We start from the raw sequence: 21,362 nt of genomic DNA, 5'->3' as shown, positions 1-21,362 counted from the left end.
TAAAGATTTCTTGGAACACTGAAATTGCTGTTCAGAGTCACGGTGACTTAAGTTCATTTTCTGAATCTTGTAGACTAGCACTTTCTGGCAGAACTTTCTGTGACGATGGAAATGTTCTATTTTGTGCCATCAAGTATTGTGGCTACTAGCCACATAGGAAATGTGAAATGTGGCTAATGCAACTAAGGAAATGAATTTTTAATTTTATTTAATTTTAACTAATTTGAATTTAAATAGCCAATGTGCCTAGTAACTATCATATCGGGAAACTGCTGTTGTGGGCCATAAGAAAGGCTTTCTTTCCCTTTTTTCCCTTTCATTAAAAAAAGAAAATTATAGTTTTGGGACAGTATATTTTTTTTGTTTAATTTAGGGTCCCACTGTGATGCTAAAACTGAAATATGTGTATTATACTTTCTTATAATCAAAATAAGTATCTTTTATAGCTGATCATATGGATAAAGTGGTAAGTCAGTGAACTGTAAACTTACTTAGTGTTTTTCTCTGGAATATATTGGCCATTTGAAGCTGAAATTAATATGTGCCGGTCTTGATACTTAACAGTTTCTTCATCTGTCATTTCTTTTTAAAGTTTTATTTATTTTGTGAGAGAGAGATTGGGGGAGGGGCAGAGGGAGAGATGGAATTGGCGCTTACAGTTCCAAGCCCCATGCCGGGCCCGAAGTCAAAAAACACAAGATCATTACCTGAACTGAAGTCGCGAGTCTAGTGCTTAACCAGCCGAGCCAACCAGATGCTCTTCTTCATCTGTCATTTTAATTCCAGTCTCTGGTTGGTGGGGTTGACGTGAACCTAGAACTAAAATGAGTACTTGTTTATTTAAGACAGGAGTGGAATCTTTTTCCCACTGCCCAGAATTTTGAAGAATCTAAGGTTAACCAACTCATCCCTTTTGAGCAAGTGGGGTGCAATGCTTTACAAGGAAAATGAGCCATATTCAAATGTAGAAGTCTGTCGTTCCTAAGAATGATATTATCATAGTATATACCTGCAATCTGAATGTTATACCTCAATTCTCATGATTATTTCTTGGTTTTAAAATAACAACAGTGAAGTGTACGTGGTTTTGAAGTTTTCATTTTCAGGGGCACCTGGGTGGTTCAGTCAGTTAAGCGTCTGACTTTGGCTCAGGTCCTGATCTCATGGTTTGTGAGTTGGAGCCCTGAGTTGGGCTCTGTGCTGACAGCTCGGAGCCTGCAGCCTGCTTCGGATTCTGTGTTTCCCTCTCTCTCTGTCCCTCCCCTGCTCGCACTCTGTCTCTCTCAAAAATAAATAAACGTTAAAAAAATTTTTTTTAAGTTTTTATTTTTAGCATTAGTCATGTATAATAATTATTATTATACATGTATTATTTATACATTATAGCAACACAAGGTTTGATAATAGATTGGAAGGTTATTAAGTGTATTACCTGCATTCAAGAAGGACTGTCCAGATAGCCCTAAGTTTGGAGTGTCAAAGTGAAATACATTTGGACAGTCTCCAGTGTTTTGAAAGTCTGTTCGGAAATACTCTTTGTATCGAACCAAAATCTCTCATGTTGTAAAGTTTTTTTTTTTTTTTTTAATATTTATTTATTTTTGAAAGAGAGAGAGCGAGAGAGAGAATATGAATAAGCAGGGGAGGGGCAGACAGACAGGGAGACACAGAATCTGAAGCAGGCTCCAGGCTCCGAGCTGTCAGCACAGAGCCCGATGTGGGGCTCGAACCCACGAACCACGAGCTCGTGACCTGAACTGAGGTCGGGCACTTAACCGACTGAGCCACCCAGGTGCCCCCCAAATCTCTCATGTCTTAGGGATACCAGTTTCTTCCTGAAATTTTTTTCTTTTACTGCATGCTGTAGAAAACGGTGTAATTTTTACTCTCTATTTGCAGACAAGGACATTTGCCTATGGTCATATTATTACTCCAGTATGGAGCCGACCCCACTCTCATCGATGGGGAGGGATTCAGCAGCATCCACCTAGCAGTATTATTTCAACACATGCCTATTATAGCATATCTCATCTCAAAAGGACAGGTATGTTTAGAAACATATCTTATACTCCAGCTGCTGTGAATCTGAAGAGATTGGGAGGATGATTAGTAGTAGGTCTGCCCTCAGTTTTAGAGTATATGTTATGGGTATCAAATATTCAAATATTAGCCCCAGTAAGTCTAGGTATTGAATGCTGCTTTTCCAGTTTCATTGGAGCAAAAAGGACAGGTCATTTAGCTCAGTAACATGTAATAGATGTTTTTGAAACTTGTAAGCCTATAATAGATTTTCTTATGATCCCAGTAATTTGCAGAGTTTTTCAAAAACATGACTTCAAAAGCCTGTATTTTTCTTCTGGTTGAATGTAGAAATGGTAGTCAGATCACTAAATGAACCCATCATTTGCTTTCATTATTTGAGTGCAAATAGGAGACCAATTTGAATGTGTGCTTCTTATTGTTCTCTAAAGTAATTCCATGAAAAATGACTTGCCTTAAGAGGCATCCATTTATGGCACAGGTTAAATTATAGGGTATTGGCAGTGGGAGTCTCCCTGTCAGCCATACTTGCCTGGGATATGCTTTCTGGTAGCAGAGTGGTTTCTGTATCAGCAGACTCGCCTATAACAGGCGTGGAAACATGTTTGCACAAATGCTGTTGGAATGATTGTGTTCCTTTTAAATAAGCACTTTCTCTCAGACTTAGCCCACTGAAGTAGAATAATTATAACTTCCTGGGTCTCATTTTGGGAAGACGTATGAGGAGGAGCCCTGTTTGCTTCTCCTTGGGCTCTTTCCCAAGTCGTATTCCTCCAAGGCCCAAGAGACACTTCGGTAACTGAAACTCTTTCCTTGACTTGGTTAGAACCATTATTGTGCACCTCAAACACGGGCCCATTTTATTAAAAGGAGCATATCCTTATGGAGATATCGTTTCCTTCCCCACCCCCACCCCCATATTATAAAAAATAGAAAAGAACTTTTCATGTTTTAGTCTTGAAACATAAGTCCAAAATTACAATGAGTTGCCTCAGAAAAGATAGAGGTTTCATTGTCACTGGAAGTGTTTACATGGAGACTGGGTGGCTTTGTGTAAGACATGATAATTTGAATTACTGTGTCAGGTAAGGTCTAAACTAGATGACTCCTAAGGTCTCTTATATCTGATGGTGATTGTCAGCATTTTCCTCTTTCCCTTCGCTTTCTTCCATTCACATCATGCAACACTTTGAAGCGTATATTCAGATTTTTCCTTTATGAGTATTTTGTAGAAATCAATGGATTTTCACCCTTTGGGTGAGGAGCAGAACACTGTTTTGTTCAAATGATATCAGAACGCTTCTTGTAAAAGCAATGGTGAAGTTGAATGTATTAAAGAGATACTTCTATTAAAGAGATAATTCTATTAAAGAGAGAATTTTGACTGTGTTTACAGTTAAGCTGATTGACTCTTCTTTTCGAACAGAGTGTGAATATGACAGATTTAAATGGGCAGACACCTCTCATGTTATCAGCTCACAAAGTACTTGGGTAAGTAAGTCTAACTGACTTGCCTTTTTCTGATTCTTGGTTCTAACAATTTCTTTTCTGTGTGTATAATTTTAAGTAGCCTAGTCTATGTTGAGATGATACTACATTCTGAAGATTTTCTACCCTGTGACTGTGGTATGAACGTTTAATGTAGTTACGGCTAGAAAAGCACCACTGAAATAAAATTTCTCTTCTGATAGCTTTGGGGAACAATTTGAAAACTGCTAATAAGAAAAAATTTTCCTTATAGAGCAGGTAGAGATTTTATAGTATATGCTGTGAACATGGCTTATATTTCTCAGTTTGCATTTTTTAAAAAAATGACTACAGGTTTAAATGTTCTCCACATTTGAAATCGAGATGATAACATCTTCTTTCCAGACAACAGTATGTTTTAAGGTTCTCTGACATTGTTGACTGCTCTGAAAATAGCAGATTTTGAATATCTATGAATATGAGTATGGTCTGTTTATATGTTTCTATCAGGTACTTACATGTTTAAGTTTTTATGTTTGTTTATAAACACATGTGATTAATGGCCACCATGTAGTCTAACTTCTGGTATTCTGTTCAAATACTTGCTACAGTTTTGCCTTTATGAATTTGTGTTGTGCTTAATTTCTGATTCTACTTTTACTTAGGATTTCTCTCCTAGGATCCAAGGTAGTTGTGATGCCATTTACTTTTGATCATGGAGTGCTGGGGCTGAGGGTTGAATTTTGTTAAAAAGCATTTTGTCTTTTTCGCTGACAACTCTGAGGTCAGATAATAGTGTTTAAAGATGTTGATAGAATAAGTAAAATAGAATACTGCTTTATTAAAAGAATCTCTTGAGTAGTCATGAAGGAAGAGAAGGTATTTATGGTAAAGTAAGTAAAAATATTTTATTGAACTCTGCCTTTTAGTCCATAGGTTTCTAAGATAAATGAATGTTTTAGGACATTATTTATGCCTGCTTTATTTAATAATTGGTTAAAGGAAGCATGGAAGTCAGCTTTTGGTTTATCTCCTCAAATATAGTGTGTGTACATTTAGTTTTTAATTAGATAAATAACATAGCATTGGCCCAAGTTAAATTCACAATAAAAAAAAAAAAGGTAAGCAATACAATAACTACATGAAAGTAAAAGTTTGAAAAACGAAAGCAGTTATTCAGCATATTGATGTTGAAATTATCGTATTTGTATTGCCGACTATCACATAATAGATGTCTTTTTTTGGAGGTGCATCTCTCCTATTAGCCCCTGGAATAGAACTCTGCACAAAGAAGTTTCTCGATCTTCAGAATACTTAACTGAGTGGTTAATTTATATGTTACCTTAAAAGATTCATTATTTGCATTTACCTTTCAAATCATTCATCTCTCTAATACTCCTTGGTATTTTATTGTTTTGAGACAGGCCAGAACCAACTGGATTTCTTTTAAAGTTTAATCCTTCTCTCAGTGTGGTTGATAAAATACACCAAAACACTCCACTCCACTGGGCAGTTGCAGCGGGAAATGTTAATGCTGTAGATAAACTTTTGGAAGCCGGTTCTAGCCTGGACATCCGAAATGTTAAGGTATGACCAGGTATTTATCTCCTTTAGTTTATTATGTATTCAGTTAGAAAATTAGTACATCAACATAAACATAAGCTATACATATATTTTTCAATTACCACAAGATAAATAACCAATGACAGTAACTGACTACTTCTAGAATGAATACACTGAGTCTATGATTCTGCTGATTTCTTGTACAATGTTTAACACCCATACTCTATCAAAAATATAATTGAACTTTCTCTCTCTCTCTCTCTCTTTTTTTTTTTTTTTAAGGGCGAAACACCTCTTGATATGGCTGTACAAAACAAAAATAGGCTCATTATTCACATGCTAAAAACAGAAGCCAAAATGAGAGCTAACAAAAAGTTCAGACTCTGGAGGTGGCTGCAGAAATGCGAGGTATTTTCATATGGGTCCTGTTCTGTGGGCCATAAGGACCGTTTTATTCATTTGTGTTTCTGTTTTTAAGGCAAATCAGGGAGGAAACCAGGATGAAACCAGGGAGTTGGCTTAGGGCTGCATTATATCCACTGGTCACATCTGCCCCATGTGTCCCATAGCCCAGAGTTGGAAGTGTGGCACTTTCATTGGCAATTTACTATTGGTCCTCAGCTAGATGGCTCTAAAGCTACATGTTATCTTGTGAATATCATAGCAGACTTCCACATTTACTTAATGAATGAATTGAAACAGATGGTTTAAATTCTTAGAGTAGCAAGAGGAAAATTTGTTTTTACTGAAAATCTTTTTCAAGGGGCAAACAGTAGCATTCAATGTTTTGTTAGAATCATGAGGAGTTGGCAGACTTCACAAAATGAAAACATCTAGAATTTCAAGAGATGACCCCCAGTTTTGTGCTTTGTTCAACTTGGCAGTTCTTCTGAGTGATGTCCTCCTGAACTTAACAGTTAAACTGATGGGGAAAGTTAAGAAGTTCAGCTTATTCTCATAAAAATCTAGCCCTAGTAGTGTCGTATTAGTCATAATTCAAATTGTTAAAATGGGGTGTTGAACTGATTCTGTTTTTAATGTTTTCAGATATGAAAGACGGCATCATCTTTTCTAATGATGATTAGTAATTATACTCTCAGAATGATTCTAAATTCACAGAGCCCAGATTTCTCTGCAGCGGTTCATTATGAATACTGCATCTATTTTACATTCAGGCGTGTAGAGGGAGAGAGGAAGAAGTAACTGCTACTCCTCAGTATCCTTTGCCAGCTCCTCTGCTTCTCCCCTACCCTTATTGGTAGGGTGACCCAAGATTTTGTTCTTGGACCTCTTTTGGTGATTTCATGCACCTCCATGGCGTTAAATGCCGTGTGTGTATTGACAGCTCCCAAAGTTATCTTCAGTCCATATCTTTCCAGACTCCTATATCGAATTACCTACTTGATTTATCCAGTTCAATGTCTTATAGATATCTCCAATATACATATCCAAAACTGAACTCCTGATCTTTTTCCCACCCCACCCCAACTACTCCATCTACAGCCTGTCCCTTCTCAGTAGGTGGCAACTCCAGTCTTCAGTCATTTTTGTCTTTTCTCTGTCATGCCACGTATCCAGTCCATTAGGAAAACACATTGGCTAATTCTGCCCTCAGTATATATCCAGAATCTGACCTCTTCTCACTGTTCCACCAATGGCATTTTGGTCCAGCCTCCAGTGTCTTTCCTGCAGCTTACTGCAGTTGTCTGTCATCCCCCTGCTCCCACTCGCCTCTAGTCCATTCCCAGCTGAGCAGCCAGGTGAATCTTTTTTTTTTTTTAACTTATTTTTGAGGCAGGGAAGGGGCAGAGAGAGAGGGAGAGAGAGGATCTGAAGTGGGCTCTGTGCTGACAGCAGAGGCCCCGATGCAGTGTAAACTGTGAGATCATGGCCTGAACTGAAGTTGGATGCTCAACTGACTGAGCCACCCAGGCGTCCACTGATGAATCTTTTAAAATGTAGGTCAGATCCTGTCATTCATCTGCTCAGAATCCTGTGATGTCTCCCCCTTTCTCCTAGAATAAAAGCCCAAGTCCTTTCAGTGACTTATGAGGCCCTGTGTGATCCAGCTGTTTATATGCTATTAAACCACCTAATACATTTGGCTGTCATCTTCTGCTAGAATTTAAGCTCCATGAGAGAAAAACCTTAAATTCATGATGTGTCCCAAGTGCTTAGAACAGTGCTGCAGCATATAGTGTACAATGGAATATTTATTGAGTGAGTAAATAGTGTGGCTCATTTATGAGTGTTATATCTGGGATTGAACTTTGAGATCCAGGGGCTCCTGGGTGGCTCAGTTGGTTGAGCGTCTGACTCTTCATTTCAGCTCAGGTCATGATCCCAGGGTCATGGGATCAAGCCCTGTGTTGGGCTCTGCAGTGGCCATGGATCCTGCTTGGGATTCTCTCTCTCCCTTTGCCCTTCTTCCCCACTTGTGTGCTCTCTCTCTTTCTCTCTTTCTCAAATTAAAAAGAAAGAAAAAATTTGAAATCCATATTTAATTCTTATTTCTGTTCTGAGATTATGTTGCTCATAGATTCTAAGTTTACTACCTTTAAAAAAAATCTAAACTTGATTACCTTGCAAATTAGATTTAGGATTTTATTTTTTTTAATTTTTATATATCTTTTTAAAGTTTATTTATTTTGAGGGAGACAGAGACAGCATGAGCCGGGGTGAGAGGGGTCATAGAGAGAGGGGTAGAGAGAATCCCAAACAGGCTCTGCACCGTCTGCCCAGAGCCCGACACGGGGCTCAAACTCACGAACTGTGAGATCATGACTTGAGCTGAAACCAAGAGTCAGACATTTAACTGATATAGGACTTTAAAAGATTTGATAGCATTTGAAAGTATTCATCCTCAGAACACTTAGAGAAATAAAAGTGGAAGAAAATAGGGCAGAATATATTTTTTCCCTTTGCCGTTGCAAAAGCCTTACTGGCTTCCAAGGTCATGTATATCGCAGTTAAGGGACTGCATTGCAGAAATGTGGTGCCTGGCTTCAGTACAGACAGTCACACTGTTGGTTCATAGACATTTCATTCTTTTCACTTTGCCGGCATAAACCTAAATGATTAGCATCCCAAGGACATGTTTCAGTCTTTGGCCTCCGTGTGACATTTGACAACTGAGAATTACTCCTTTCTTGAAACTTGAATCTTCCTTGGCTTTGCTGGGACCTTTCTCCTGTGTTCACGTCCTGCCTTTCTGGTCACACCAGTCACTCTTCGTTACCTTTGACAACTTAGCTTTTTTCCCCTTCAGCGTTTGTGTTGGCGAAGATTCTGCCCCTTTCTACCTTGCACACAGTCCTTGGGATGTTATTGGTTCATGGCTTTCCAGATTATATACTGATGAGTACAAAGTTTTCTCCTGGGTGGTCGACCGCTTTCCTGACTGCCTCCTGGCTATCTCCCCATAGGCATCTGAAATTCCACTTGCCTCCAACTGTCGTCTTTTCTGCAGACTTGTTCCCTCTGACCTTTATTAAGGGATGGCACCATCTAGTGTCCAGGCTGGAACTGCTGCACTCTCCACCTTGAGCCTTGGGTGTCCTGATTTTTGTGTGGTCCCTTTGTTTTGCTTTGTGCTTTCTGACCTACAATACTGTTTGAAAGAAATTGTTTTTAAAAATGTCAGCTCTCATTAGCACTCCTCTGAAAGACCCCTGTTTCTTGGAGGGGAAGAAAGCACAAGAAAACATGTTTAGGCAATATATTATAAAATCTAAGGTTTTTAAAGGATTGTTTCCAAGATTGGTAATTTTCTCCGACTTCACATTTACTAATCAGCAATTTTGAAGAACAGCTGTGTTCTGCTGTTGTATTAATAGTTATATATTTCAGAAGAAGTTCTTCTGTGGTACTAATCATTATTAGATACTTAGGAGGTGAAATCCATAAGGTTCTAAAATTCTGAATCTCTTAATAGCTCTTCCTGCTGCTGATGCTTTCTGTGATTACCATGTGGGCTGTTGGATACATACTGGACTTCAATTCAGATTCTTGGCTTTTAAAAGGATGTCTTCTAATAACATTGTTTTTTCTGACATCTTTGCTTCCAAGGTGTGTATATTAGTCTTTGCAAGGCTGGTTATTGCATTTCCGTGTGATTGTTTATTTCTGTTAATTAGCTGAAATCGCAGTTTTTACTGAGCTCTGAATGTTATTTACCACATAGAAACGTCTTCAGGGGTGGTGGGAGGGAAGGGCTTTGGTAGCATATGATTTGGCTAAAAGCAGATTGGTCAACCCAGTAGTTTGATTGAATTGGCAACTGGTAGGAAATAAAGACCCTAGCTCACGTTTTGAATGGTTGATTTTGGTAAATGAGATTTTTGTAAGTGTTTTGCATCTTGAAGCACTTTTGCCCACTTTTCAGAAATTGTGTTTTTTCCTTGATCTGAATTCATTTTAAGCTCGTTATTTTTGCTTTTAAGGTTTTTGAGTTGAAACGACCTAACTGAAATGTAGGAAATTATAAGATGGTAACTGTGGGATGGCTCTATTTTTAGGAAAATATACATGATTGTATTTAGTCATGGTTAAGGGTCAAGTTGCCTGGATTCAAGTCAGGCTTTACCACACAGCAGTCTGACCTTTAGCAAGTTGCTTTACCTCTCTGTGCCTCACTTTTTTCATCTATAAAAATGAGGATAACAGTTGTGACAATGCCTGCTTTATCGTTAAGACATGTACAATGGCTGGAACCATGGCTGACACACAGTACCCAGCAGTCATACCACACCCCAGTCTCTTCCTGCTTTCAGTAAAATGGCATCCAGTTCCCCGTGTGAATAACGACTGTCATCCTTGGATTACTGTTGTGTTCATTCTTCCCTTCCCACATCCAGCTCATCACCACGTCCTTCCTGTTCTTTCTCCAGTTGGTCAGCTCTTATCCCTGATTTATAGTTCATCCCCACTTAGCAATCAGGGTGGTCTTTTTAAAAGGCAAACAGTTTCCTTTTTTTCTCTCTGCTTAATGGCTTCCACTGACTTTTCTGCGTCTTCAAAATAAAATCCAAACTCCTTGCCTGTGAGGTGTCATGTGATTCGATCTCTCCCTTTGGACTTCATCTCTTTCCTCTCTTCCCTTCTCTGCTCTTCTGCCCTCTTTCTGTTTCTAAAGCACATTGAGCTCATGCCGCTCCTGGGCCTTGACTCTTGCTTAGGTCTTTGTCTGAAGTGTTCTGATACCGTATCGTTTTAGAGCAGGAGACACAGCCATTCAGGCCTCAGGACCAGTGTCACCTCCTTAGGCCATCCCTGAATAACTCTGCATCACCCTGTTTGATTTTCTTCATGGCACTTACTCACTGTTACCTGGAGTGTTAAGGCCCATGCAAGCAGGAAATGTTTCTCTTTTCAATTTTCAGTAAATGTAAACTTTCATTTACTGAATGAAAGAAAAATGTAAAGTATGATGATGATCCGTAGAAAAGGATCTAAAAGGATCTCTCTTCAGGGTGTGATGTTGAGTATTCCTATGCCTTTTTTTGCTTGCCAGCATTTTCTGGAATAAGCATGAGCTGCTTGAGTAATAAGGAAAAACAAAATATTAGAGGAATCTTACCTCTTGGTCACTCAAGAGCAAGACGGTTGGAAATGAATTAGAATATAAGTGTAAAGTAAAAACTTATATTTCTGAAAAATAACAAAATGCCTAAAATTGTCTGCTGTACAGAAAACTTATAACTTAGAGATATTTATACATTTTCCACTAAGTAGATGGTGAGTTGGTTGCCAAAGAAATTTTAAGCCAAGTCACCAGAAATCGCAATGATCACTTTGGGGTTTTTGTGTTTTCTCTTTCAGAGAGAAAGCAAGAGCTGACAGTATCTACTCACCTAGGATAGGAGCATTTGAGATTTTGTTTCACTAGAAACCAACATTGTACAAAAGTTTATAGGAAACTTTTATTTTTGCTGACAGTGAGTGGAGGGCTTTGTATGCTAGACTTGGCATATGGACACGATTCAAATGGGACACAAATGCATATGGCAGCTTTATCCATACTGCTTTTATTTCATACCCTTCTGTAGAGACCGCGTCTCATGGAGGTAGGCAGCTGCAAACTTCTACTCTTCTTTAAGCTCCAGGCGCAGTTGCCTATTGATCCAGGCTGCTACGTGATGCCTGTTCGAAGCACACAGGTCATGGTAGCAGACGCTTACAAATTAGGTAGTTCACTGCACTGCTTAATTCATTCAGACACATCTGCGCTGCCTAATCTCAGGCAGGTCATGCTGTGGACGTTATGTGGGCTCTATTTGGCCTGTTCTGGTCACGTATTATGTGCCCGAGGCTTGGAACCTTCAGTTTTTCTCAAATATTTTATCATAATTACACTTCTGATCTTGATAGCTTTTAAAGAATCCCTTTCTTACCCATCATCAACCATTATTTTTTCCTGGTATAAATTTTAAAATAGATCCAGGTAAACCATATTCCTGCATGGATTTACTCTATTGAGTATTTAACATGAAAGACAGATTTTTTTTTCTTTTGAAGCTACAGTACTAACATTTGAGTAAGTTCTGTGCGGACTTTCACGTTGCTCGTTACCCAAGCGAGAGGGTTAGTGTTTGATGACTAAGGCCACTTTCAGCCTTTATTTCTTCTTTTTATGTTCAGTGTCCGCTTCTCAAGCTGGTTGTGGGATAAAGCTGCTTAAGGTCGTGTGCATCTGTTATGGTTTAAAAATATACTGCTAGCCTCCAGAAGAAAGCTTGTTAAATGTGAAGGTGAATCTCTGAAGTATTTAAAATTTTTGCATTTTGGAATATTTGAAAATATGATATGCCAAAAAGAGAACTACAAATGTGATATTTTTCAATAGAAATAAAGATTCATTGCAAATAGAAAGTTATTGGGAATGAAATAATGTAGAAGTTAGTTTTAAGGACTGGAACATGCATTTCTTGAGTGCTTTACTTTTCTCATGGGTACAATGGGGTTGAGATGGTGGCGAACTCTTGTTTTTTTAGTACTTTTTTTAATGTTTATTTATTTTGAGAGAGAAAGAGCTTGAGTGGGGGAGGGCAAGCGAGAGAGAGAGAGACTGAGAGAGAGAGAGAGAGAGAGAGAGAGAGAGAGAGAGAATCCCAAGCAGGCTCTGTGCTGCCAGTGCAAAGCCCAATGTGGGGCTCGATCTCACGAACCTTGACATCATGGCCTGAGCTGAAATCAAGAGTCGGTAGCAGGTCGTGGTAGCATTAACCATGCTTATCCATTTGAGCTTCACCATTTGAGCCACTCAGGCGCCCCACAAACTCTTAATTACTATGTGGAAAGTGGCACATTGGAAGCACTCGGTACTGAAAGCTGTTATTGTTGTTACTTAAGGGAATCGTTATTATTACTGTTATTATTTAAGGGGATTTAGAGCTAAAATTAATATGAACCATACCTGTTTTTACTAATACCGTATGTTTATCCTTTTTTCTTTTAGGTTCTTGGTCGGGTATAAGAGTCTCATCTACTTACCAACAGTCTTCCTGCTAAGTTCCATTTTTTGGATATTTGTAACGTGGTTCATCTTATTCTTTCCTCATATCCTTCCAGCTGAAATTTAAATACACATCCCATTTTTCCTTTAAACAATAGTAATGCCATAGTTAGAAATGTAGATATTAGAAGAGATCCAGGGACTATAACTCATATTTGTATGCATTTTAATTATTTTGGTTGAAGACGTTGCATGTTGAAAATCTGCTCAATTCTGGAAATAATCTCCAAACACACCATGGAAGCAGTAGTGTCTAGTATTTATTACTCAGAGGATAGAAACAATAGAGTGAATTATTGTTTTACTTGGACCCGTGAAAATTTGTCGTGTTGCCTTGAGATACTCTCCTCAAGGTCAGCAGGTTCTTTTAACTTGGTCGGCAGTTACAGTTGATTAATAAATCTTCTGGGTGCCAAGATGGTCTATAGGGGAGGGATGTTCGGAGAAATGTGTCCTCCTCAGCAGTGGCCAGTGCAGTGTTCCTGTCCAGAGCAATGGATTCTCGTCTACAGTAAAAATACATTTACATTGCCACCCAGACCGAATGTGAAACAGAAAACGATACTCCTAACGTGTGCTTTACTGTGAAATTCTGTAATTTTATCCTATGCTATTTCTTTTTTTAAAGATGCTGGTCACACACAGTCCACTTAATTCTTCCATGAACTGCTAATGGATGGCAGCACATGGTTTCAAATAAAAAAAACTCATCCAAGAGATAGGTTTATCACTCGAAGAGCTGGGCTCAGGCCACGGCCAGCTTAAGCGTGTGTTGTGCTCTTCGAGGAGAGTTCTTGGTTTATAGCTAAAGCTGCCATTAGGAGGGAGGCATTTTCTCTAATTTTTTATCTTCCCACCTCTTTCCAAGTTCCCTTTTCCCCTTCCAGAGACTCTAGGAAGCCATTATAACCTTGTTTTCTTTACAGGGTAGGAGAAGAAAGAATGTACTGGATAGAAATGTACCTGTAAACATATTCCTTTAACTTCTGTGTTATGTGTCCTTCTGGTAATGGCATTTTTAAAAAGAAAGATGGTGTTTGTGGGAGAAATGCATACAATCAATTCAGGAATATTCTTTTCGTAGAAATCAATGTGAAGTGAAGAAGCATATGAGTTCTCAGAGGGCATATATCTCCTTTCATTATAGCATGTTTATACTTTAATGATATTTGTTTCTGAGCATTTTCTCTAATATTTTTCAAATTCCTTTAATGTAAATGAATGGGGTAGCATACCATGGAGTTCATTTGACTTTTATCAAAAGATGTTATTACACAAAGCCTTTGTCTCATGATTAGTGATTTGGGGCAGCTTTTTAAGCACTAGTCTTACTGCCACTAGTTATTGAAGGCTTGCGTGATATTATGTGTTATAAAAATACTTTATAAGTAACCACAAGTGTATAAAACAACAGGACAATATACACCCCAAATTATTTGCGGAAATCTCAAGCCTGATAAATTCTAGGATAAGTGACATGATTCTGAGAAGGGATGGCTAATATTTTTGTTGACCAACCCATGTGGCAGGGGAGTAAACACAGTTTTAGATTTGTGTTCCCTGATGATTTTTTTGCAGAATCTATATCAACAAAAAAGTAACTCCACTGTAGTTTTGCAAGCCTCGATCACAGAACCTCATATTCAGTTGAGTTTAATTGCAAGCGGCTCACCATCTGCGAAGATGCCATTACCTCAGAAGAACTGATTTCCAAAGCTAGACAGACTCTTATGTCGGAGTTGATGAGATGGGATCTTTTACTTGCGTGTACACCAGAAAGCCCTTTGATCTAGGCAGCCATATGCACCTGCTACGGGTGAGTGCATGTCAGTCAGTAGGTGGCACACTTTGCCATCAGATCAGTGTCTTCCAAGCTGAACGGTAAATGTCGTGTGGACTGCCCTGGGTGTGACCGGAGGTGCTGCGCTCAGTTCTGAGTAGACGAATCTTGTCCCAGGTTTTGCCAAGTCTGGGCTTCCCCTCTCACAGTCCTTTATGGGATAAGTGTCTGGGGCACTGTGGAAAGAGTACTATCTTTGCCATCAGAGTGAGTTTGACTTTGGCTCTCTTTCTTAGGTACCACTGGGCACATTATTGAATTTCACCGAGTCTCAGTTTTTCTGTTAAAAACAACAACAGGAAAAAAAAACCCGAGGGATAACAGTACCAAATTTGTGGGATGGCTGCAAGGAATGCTATGATGTCTGTAAAATGCTGACCACGGTCCTCATTGCATAATGGGCATTTTGTAAATAATACCTATTCTGTTATTATTCACTCTCCTGAATAAACTCTGTGTAGAAGGCTGCATGTTGAAATTAATTTTAAGGGAGACTCTGGACTGGTTCCTCAGATGATCCCTTCCTTTTGGTGCTTTTTTATATGTTCAGCAAGTAATGTATTTGGCTTTTATGAGGCAGGATCAGGTGGAAGAGATAGGACCTTACTGATGAGTTTGGAGATGAGATGAAGACTCAGGAAAGAAATGGTGAAGCACGGAACGCTACGTCTGTGATTCTGGCATGTTCCAGATCAGGTGCAAAAGAGCAAGAGCTTTGACTGAAAGCCTGGTGTGGGGAGTGACACAGGTGTCAAGGGAGCCACTGTATTCCCCAGTAGTACAAGGATTTGAGTCCACACAAAGGACAACAGCCATCTCACTGTCCCCGGCACTGGTCAGTACAACCCCGCAGTGTGCTTGTTCTGTTTTGAATTCTGTTGTTTTAAGAGAAACATTGACAGACGGGAGCACAAGTGGAGGAGCATGACCAGGAAACTGTGCTGTACAAGGAACAATGTTGCTGCTTATCCTGGAGGTGTGAGCACTGCCTTCCAATGTCCAGTGTTTGGAAGTCCATCATTTGTAAGCCAACGTATTGTATGGAATGGACGTTGGATAAAAATTTAGCGAACAAAGGAGGAATAAGCTTCTATAGGGTAGATCTAAGGACAGCTATAGTGTAGATCTTTAGCATAGAGCTAAAGGATCTAAAGAAGGAAAACCGGTTAGTCCAAGTTCCAGGAAGGCAGATTTCACTTGAAGAGCTGGGCTCCATATTGAGAGACTTGAACTGCAAAGAGTCACAAGCTAACTGGAGAGGCTGAGCAGTCTATAAATAACTATAAGGTCTAAGTGCCACAGAACAGGCATTTTAGACTCAGGGAAGGGAAAGAATCCTTTCGCTGTAGGGAATCGGGAAAGACCTGCAAGGGGAGGGAGAATAAAGTTAGACTTGGATGTCCTAAAAGTGTGTTTCTGGAAGTATATGGGGGCAGTGGGGAGCATTTGAGGTTAATGAACCACACAAAGCAAGGGCATGGAAGCAAGGAACATTTGGCTTTCCTATGAGGGGTTCGATGCATTCGTTTTACTTAGAGAGGATCCAGTGATTCTCCTGGGATTTGTTTTGAAAGTTATTCAGAACAGGAGGCCAAAGTTCAGTCACTTCAATATGCAGAATCATGTGATTCAACTGAATGTATTTTTGAGAATGTGTTGTGTTTTGATCAAGATTTTGTGGAAAGAAAACAGGATGTGATTCTTTAAAGGCCTTGACCTATGTGCTCTTTATCAGTGTTGTTAATCCAATCTAAGTAAGCTTCATTTGTTAGAATTTCATTTCACACAACACTTCTAGATCCTAGATGTATTTCTTAAAGCCAGGCCCTTCTGCAGACAAAGTGATAACCTAACTTTTTTTTTTTTTCCTCTAAATGTTTATTTATTTATTTTGAGAGACAGAGAAAGAACAAGCAGGGGAGGGGCAGAGAGAGAGGGGAGAGAGAATTTCAATCAGGCTCCTTGTTGTCAGTGCCAAGCCTGATGTGGGGCTTGAACTCATGAACCGTGAAGTCATGGCCTGAGCCAAAATCAAGAGTTGGGCACTCAACTCCCTGAGCCACCCAGGTGCTCCCAAACTGATAAACTAATAAACCAACAAGATTTGTTCCTGCCTACCTGAACCAGATGTGGTTGTGCTAGCTTTTGTGGGTCACAGCAGTGCTTCTTAAACTCTGTTGTGCATGTGGATCCCCTGAGGATCTTGTTAAAATCCAGAGTCTGGTTCTGCAGGTCTGGGGTGAAGTCTGAAGTGACGCCTTTCTTGCAAACTCCCAGGTAAAGCCATTGCTGTGAGTCTATGGACCACACTTTGAATAGCAAGGGTTTAGAGTCTATTTTATGGCTGCCTTTTCCACTCCAAAGGTGGCACAAGACAGCCTGATAATACCTTGGAAGGCAGATGTGGTTACTGCGTTGGTCATGACTTAAACTGGGCAAGGAGAATTGGTTTACTACTGGTATACTGGCTTATTACTTACTGCACCTTCATTTGTCTTTCCCTGGAGCAAAGTTTTACTTTTTATACAAAGAATTTGTACTGCTTCAAAAACATTTCCAAGTGGGCAATATTTATCCTTGAAATACTTTTTATCTTAATGTGTCTATAGTACCTTCCTTTCCCAAAATAGTACTCGATTTGTAATTAATTTGCGAAGAGCAGTTTTTTTAATTTCTAAATCGCTACAGCCTAATACAGTGACAGGCATTAATTAACTTGCCATTAGTAAATTTTTGCAAGCATTTATCTAATGTATAAGGAAATGTTTTTAATTGGAATCTCTGAATCAAATGGTTTGTTTCTTTGAATGATTTTGTTAAAATGACTGATAAGTATTCTTTTAGATGCTTACAGGAGAGCCATGGTAACACCATTAGAGACGAACTTATTTGGATCTTGTATGTTTTTCAGTTCTCAGGATGTTCCTTATATATTGCAACCATTCCTGTCAATAATTTTTGTATGAGTTTCAGCTAATTAGAAGGGATTAATTATTAGCCAATTATGAGCAAATCCCTGTGGGATTAGAACATAGGATGGGGTCAGGTTTGGGGGCAGGAATGTGTATACATAATGGAAAGGGAGGTTAGAATGCAGAGAGATTCTTAGGCACCTGATGATGAGATTTGCTTATGTCATAATTATGTTATTCTTAGTGGAAGTTGATACATTCCTTAACGTGGTCTTCACATCTAGCAGGCACCCCTTTCTATTTTGCTTTCATTCTCAGCCTAATAGGCTTCCTCTACTTTTTCTACAAGACTTGGGCAACTGATCCAGGCTTCACTAAAGCTTCTGAAGAAGAAAGGAAAACGGTGAGCTTTCTTTGTAATGTTACTTTTTTTTTTTTTTAATAGGAAGGTTGTAGCAATGTTCATGTTTCTCATGGCTGCATCTCCGGGGCCTTGGCACGTAATAGATGCAGCATAAATCAACAAAGTTGAGATTTCTCCACTGTCATTCCTTTTCATTTATTTATGGGAAAGTTTTAAAAAGTATTTTGTATTTCCTCTTAAAGTTAGACCCAAGACTTTTCAAATGTAATTTCTGTTAGCGAACATGATCTGGATTTCTTTATAGGAACACTTAGATAATGATCATTTAGCTTAAATTCCCCCATTTGATACATGGCGAGTAACCAGGCAGGGGCCAGGGGGAGCCCTCCTTATTGCCAAGAGATGCTCCTTCTCTTCCTAAGATGTGAAGGTGTCAGAGGACATGCGTGTCTTCTTTCACTTTGAATATTTAGAATTGTCGTTGTCGGTGTTACCTATAGGCAATTCCTGGAAGACTGAGCCTGTGGTGCTTATCACCATCAGTTACAACGTATACTGATGGGTTTTGTTTGCTTTTTATGAATGTATCCGTGTATGTTTAGTTTTCCCTAGCAGATTATAACTAGATGATTGCCATTCATGGAGAGAATGGGGAGGTGTAATATGTGTGCCTTCTAATTTATTGGCTGTGGTTGAAAATGCAGCCTTGAAAAGTCACATTATTTTCAGGCACAGAATGATGTGGTGGCAGGTATTCCAGATTGCTTTCCTGGCCACCTCAGTTTGGAGAGAGAGCTGTGACAATGGTGTATAACCGTGCATTTGTCCGTTCCCCAATAAAACATAATTGTAAGGTCAAATTTCGTGCCTTTCAGAATATCATCACCCTTGCAGAGACTGGCTGTCTGGACTTCAGAACATTTTGTACCTCATGCCTTGTGAGTCTTTTTTTTTTTTTTTTTTTTTTTTTTTCAAATAATTTTATCCCATACTGAGAAAGCATATTCTTGGTAACATTTCTCACGTAAGCATTTGTTAAATCTCCCTGGTATATTTGCACACCTTCGTTTTTACCAGTTTCTGATTTTGTATTACTATCAGAATAGTTTTCTGCCTTGAGCATATGAAGGAATGATGTTTACAGTTTCTCCAAGATGTCTGTGGTTAGATCTCTCTGTGAATGATCCATAGTGTGTTTTGATTGCTTTTTCCTGCCATGAAGGATATATTAGAACTAACTTCAAGTCAGAGGCTCATGATGACCCTAGAAACCACTTAGTGAAACCTCTCATTGTAATTGAGGAATCAAAGCCTAGAGGGAAGAAGTAACTTCCCCCAAATTATTGGCAGAGCCAGAAATGTAACTCGGGTTTCCTTTTCCCTTTTTCTTAATGGTGCTGCCTTATTTCCCTTTCATCAGTGTGAATAGGTTCTGGAATTCAAAACCCCTTTAGTGTTGGCCTACTCAAAATATATATGTGCAAGTAAATATTAGTAAGGCATTCCAGAGCCTCTCTGTCAATTGATGATCTATTTAGGATTATTTGTACCCATGCCTTTATGATTTAGGAGTAAGAGTTTGCTTGTGGTTTGTTACCACTTTAAGACACTGAGTTTTGCTTAGACATGTCTTCATTGCCCACTTAGATAAGGAAGCCGTTAAGGTCACTTCATTGCCACGTGTGTAACTCCTGTGTCGCTCGATACGATCAGCATTGTCTGTGGACTGGACGGTGCATAGGTGAGAGATTGAATTTCTTAGTTAACACTATGAAGTTAAGTATATATTTGGCTATATGTGTGATTAATAGAAAAAATAGAAGGGCATCTCAGGGGTCCGTTTTGTAGTTCTTTGTCAGAGAATCCTCTCTACGGTGTTCACACGTTTGGAAAACTTGATGTTGATAATAATTAATGTCATTTGTATAGTATTTTAGAGTTTATAAAGCAGTTTTGAATATAGTTTCCTGTCTGATCATCAGGGCACACCTATGAGGTTGGCATTACTGTCTCCATTTTAGAGGTGAAAAAATATGAAAGGCAAATTATTTGCTTGAGGTTACTTTAGTAGTATTGGTCTTCTACACCAAATAACCAGGTTCTTACCACATTTTGTGGCTTCTCTCTCTCATGTACTTCTCCACTTGGCTCCTTCAAAGCTCAGGTAGGAGTTTGAACCAGAGATGGTGTGGAGTATTCCTTGTCCTGGTCGGTAGCCCTGAGTTTCCTCTGAGTGGTCACTGTAAAAGCCAGGGGATTATTATGAGGAACTTCAGAGGAACTATGGTTATTTGTCTCCAGGAGAGGATATGCTTTTATAATCTTGAACAAAAGGCTGCCTCAGTGAGTCAGGTTTCTTTAGTGCATTTTGATGTTCTCTACTGTTCCTAGAGAACAGCGAAGAGACAATTCCTAGGGTCCCAAGCTTCATGGACCCCATCCCACCGTAAAGATGGGATGATTAGCATTAAGGCAGGCAGCTGTGAATGGAAGTGGGAAAGCAACAGTAGTGAGCCCCTATATTTTTATTATGCTGCATTTAACGTAGTGGATCATCTTGTTTGGCTGCCAGGCCTATGAAGCAGACAGAAGAGAGATTATCCCCATATTAAAAGCAAGAACACCGGATCAGAGAGGTTAAATGACTTCCCTGTAGTCACACAACTAGTCACCTGTGGACCTAGGTCTCCTCATTGCACTGGGCATTGCTCCTGCTGCTGGGCTTTGCTGTCTTCGGAGAAAGTGGGGACATGGTGGTACTTTGGTGCCATTAGCATCAGAGTGCTCACAACTCCAGTGTCAAGAGAGCAGCAGAAACAAGCAGCATAGGTGAGAGAGGCTGCAGGCTGCCCCTCTTTTTCTGTGTGTGGGCGCCTGCAGCACATCTATTTAGTGCTGCTCTTCAGATTCATTTTCTCTGTTCCCCTGATCAAGTGAATCCCTGATGTTCAGAAATTGTACTTCGTAAACTTGTTACGTGCAAGGAGTATAGGGTATGATTTGCCTAAAGTCCTACCTGTTCCCCTTCCTCCAGTGCAGTATAGGCCACCCTAGAGCTGCATATGCTTAGTAAATCTTGCTCTGTTCAAAAAAGGTATCTTCTCTTAGGTAAGCAGCAGATAAATATTAGTTCATTTAACATGGACAGTTGACCATGACATATCAGAGCCGTTTGGTTTTGGTTTACTGGTATTTAAATGCAAAGTACTAGCTTATTTACTTTTTTACTTTGGTGGAAGCTTTTGACAGGAAAGTGGTTAGTAAGGTCTTGATCTGGAAAATCATTGTAAGCAAAAGTATTACATGTGTTTTTTCTTTTTGCTGTAGGTTTTGGCAACCATCATTATTACATATTCTTCTTATTTTTCCTTTCCATTGTTTGTGATTGGATTATATATGAATCTTTCATCTGTAAGTATAAATTTTTCTTACAGCAAGCTCATGCACCCATACTCACACATACTTTTCTTGGTAAATTCTTGAATGGCACATTCTGGCTGGGTGACTATGAACCACACCCCTACTAAAAACGAAACGGCTGCCTCTAAGACTCTCAGCATTGGGAAAGCTGCAAGGAAGACTTGAAGAGGTTAGTTGCCAGCACCTAGGAAGAGATTGTATTCTAAAGCGACCTTGATAAATTTGAGAAGTGGTCAGAATATA

The 21,362-nt window shown here is 39.2% G+C and overlaps 1 protein-coding gene across 6 annotated transcripts in view; it reads left to right on the top strand.

Moving 5' to 3' along the window:
• ZDHHC13 (zinc finger DHHC-type palmitoyltransferase 13) overlaps positions 1–21,362 on the top strand; it is a 59,398-nt gene that overhangs the window by 18,688 nt on the left and 19,348 nt on the right. For all 6 annotated transcript variants that reach the window (XM_053203387.1, XM_053203386.1, XM_053203389.1 and 3 more), the window contains 10 exons: positions 1,900–2,044; positions 3,467–3,531; positions 4,932–5,094; positions 5,353–5,478; positions 9,005–9,138; positions 12,527–12,629; positions 17,616–17,738; positions 18,575–18,637; positions 19,347–19,440; positions 21,027–21,110. In XM_053203387.1, the coding sequence (XP_053059362.1) occupies positions 1,900–2,044; positions 3,467–3,531; positions 4,932–5,094; positions 5,353–5,478; positions 9,005–9,138; positions 12,527–12,629; positions 17,616–17,738; positions 18,575–18,637; positions 19,347–19,440; positions 21,027–21,110 (1,100 nt within the window). The remainder of the gene's footprint in view (positions 1–1,899; positions 2,045–3,466; positions 3,532–4,931; positions 5,095–5,352; positions 5,479–9,004; positions 9,139–12,526; positions 12,630–17,615; positions 17,739–18,574; positions 18,638–19,346; positions 19,441–21,026; positions 21,111–21,362) is intronic.

This window comes from Acinonyx jubatus, chromosome D1 (assembly GCF_027475565.1).
Source record: "Acinonyx jubatus isolate Ajub_Pintada_27869175 chromosome D1, VMU_Ajub_asm_v1.0, whole genome shotgun sequence".
NCBI lineage: Eukaryota > Metazoa > Chordata > Mammalia > Carnivora > Felidae > Acinonyx > Acinonyx jubatus.
Note: the sequence above shows the minus strand (reverse complement) of the source record. Positions and strands in the feature narration are given on the sequence as shown.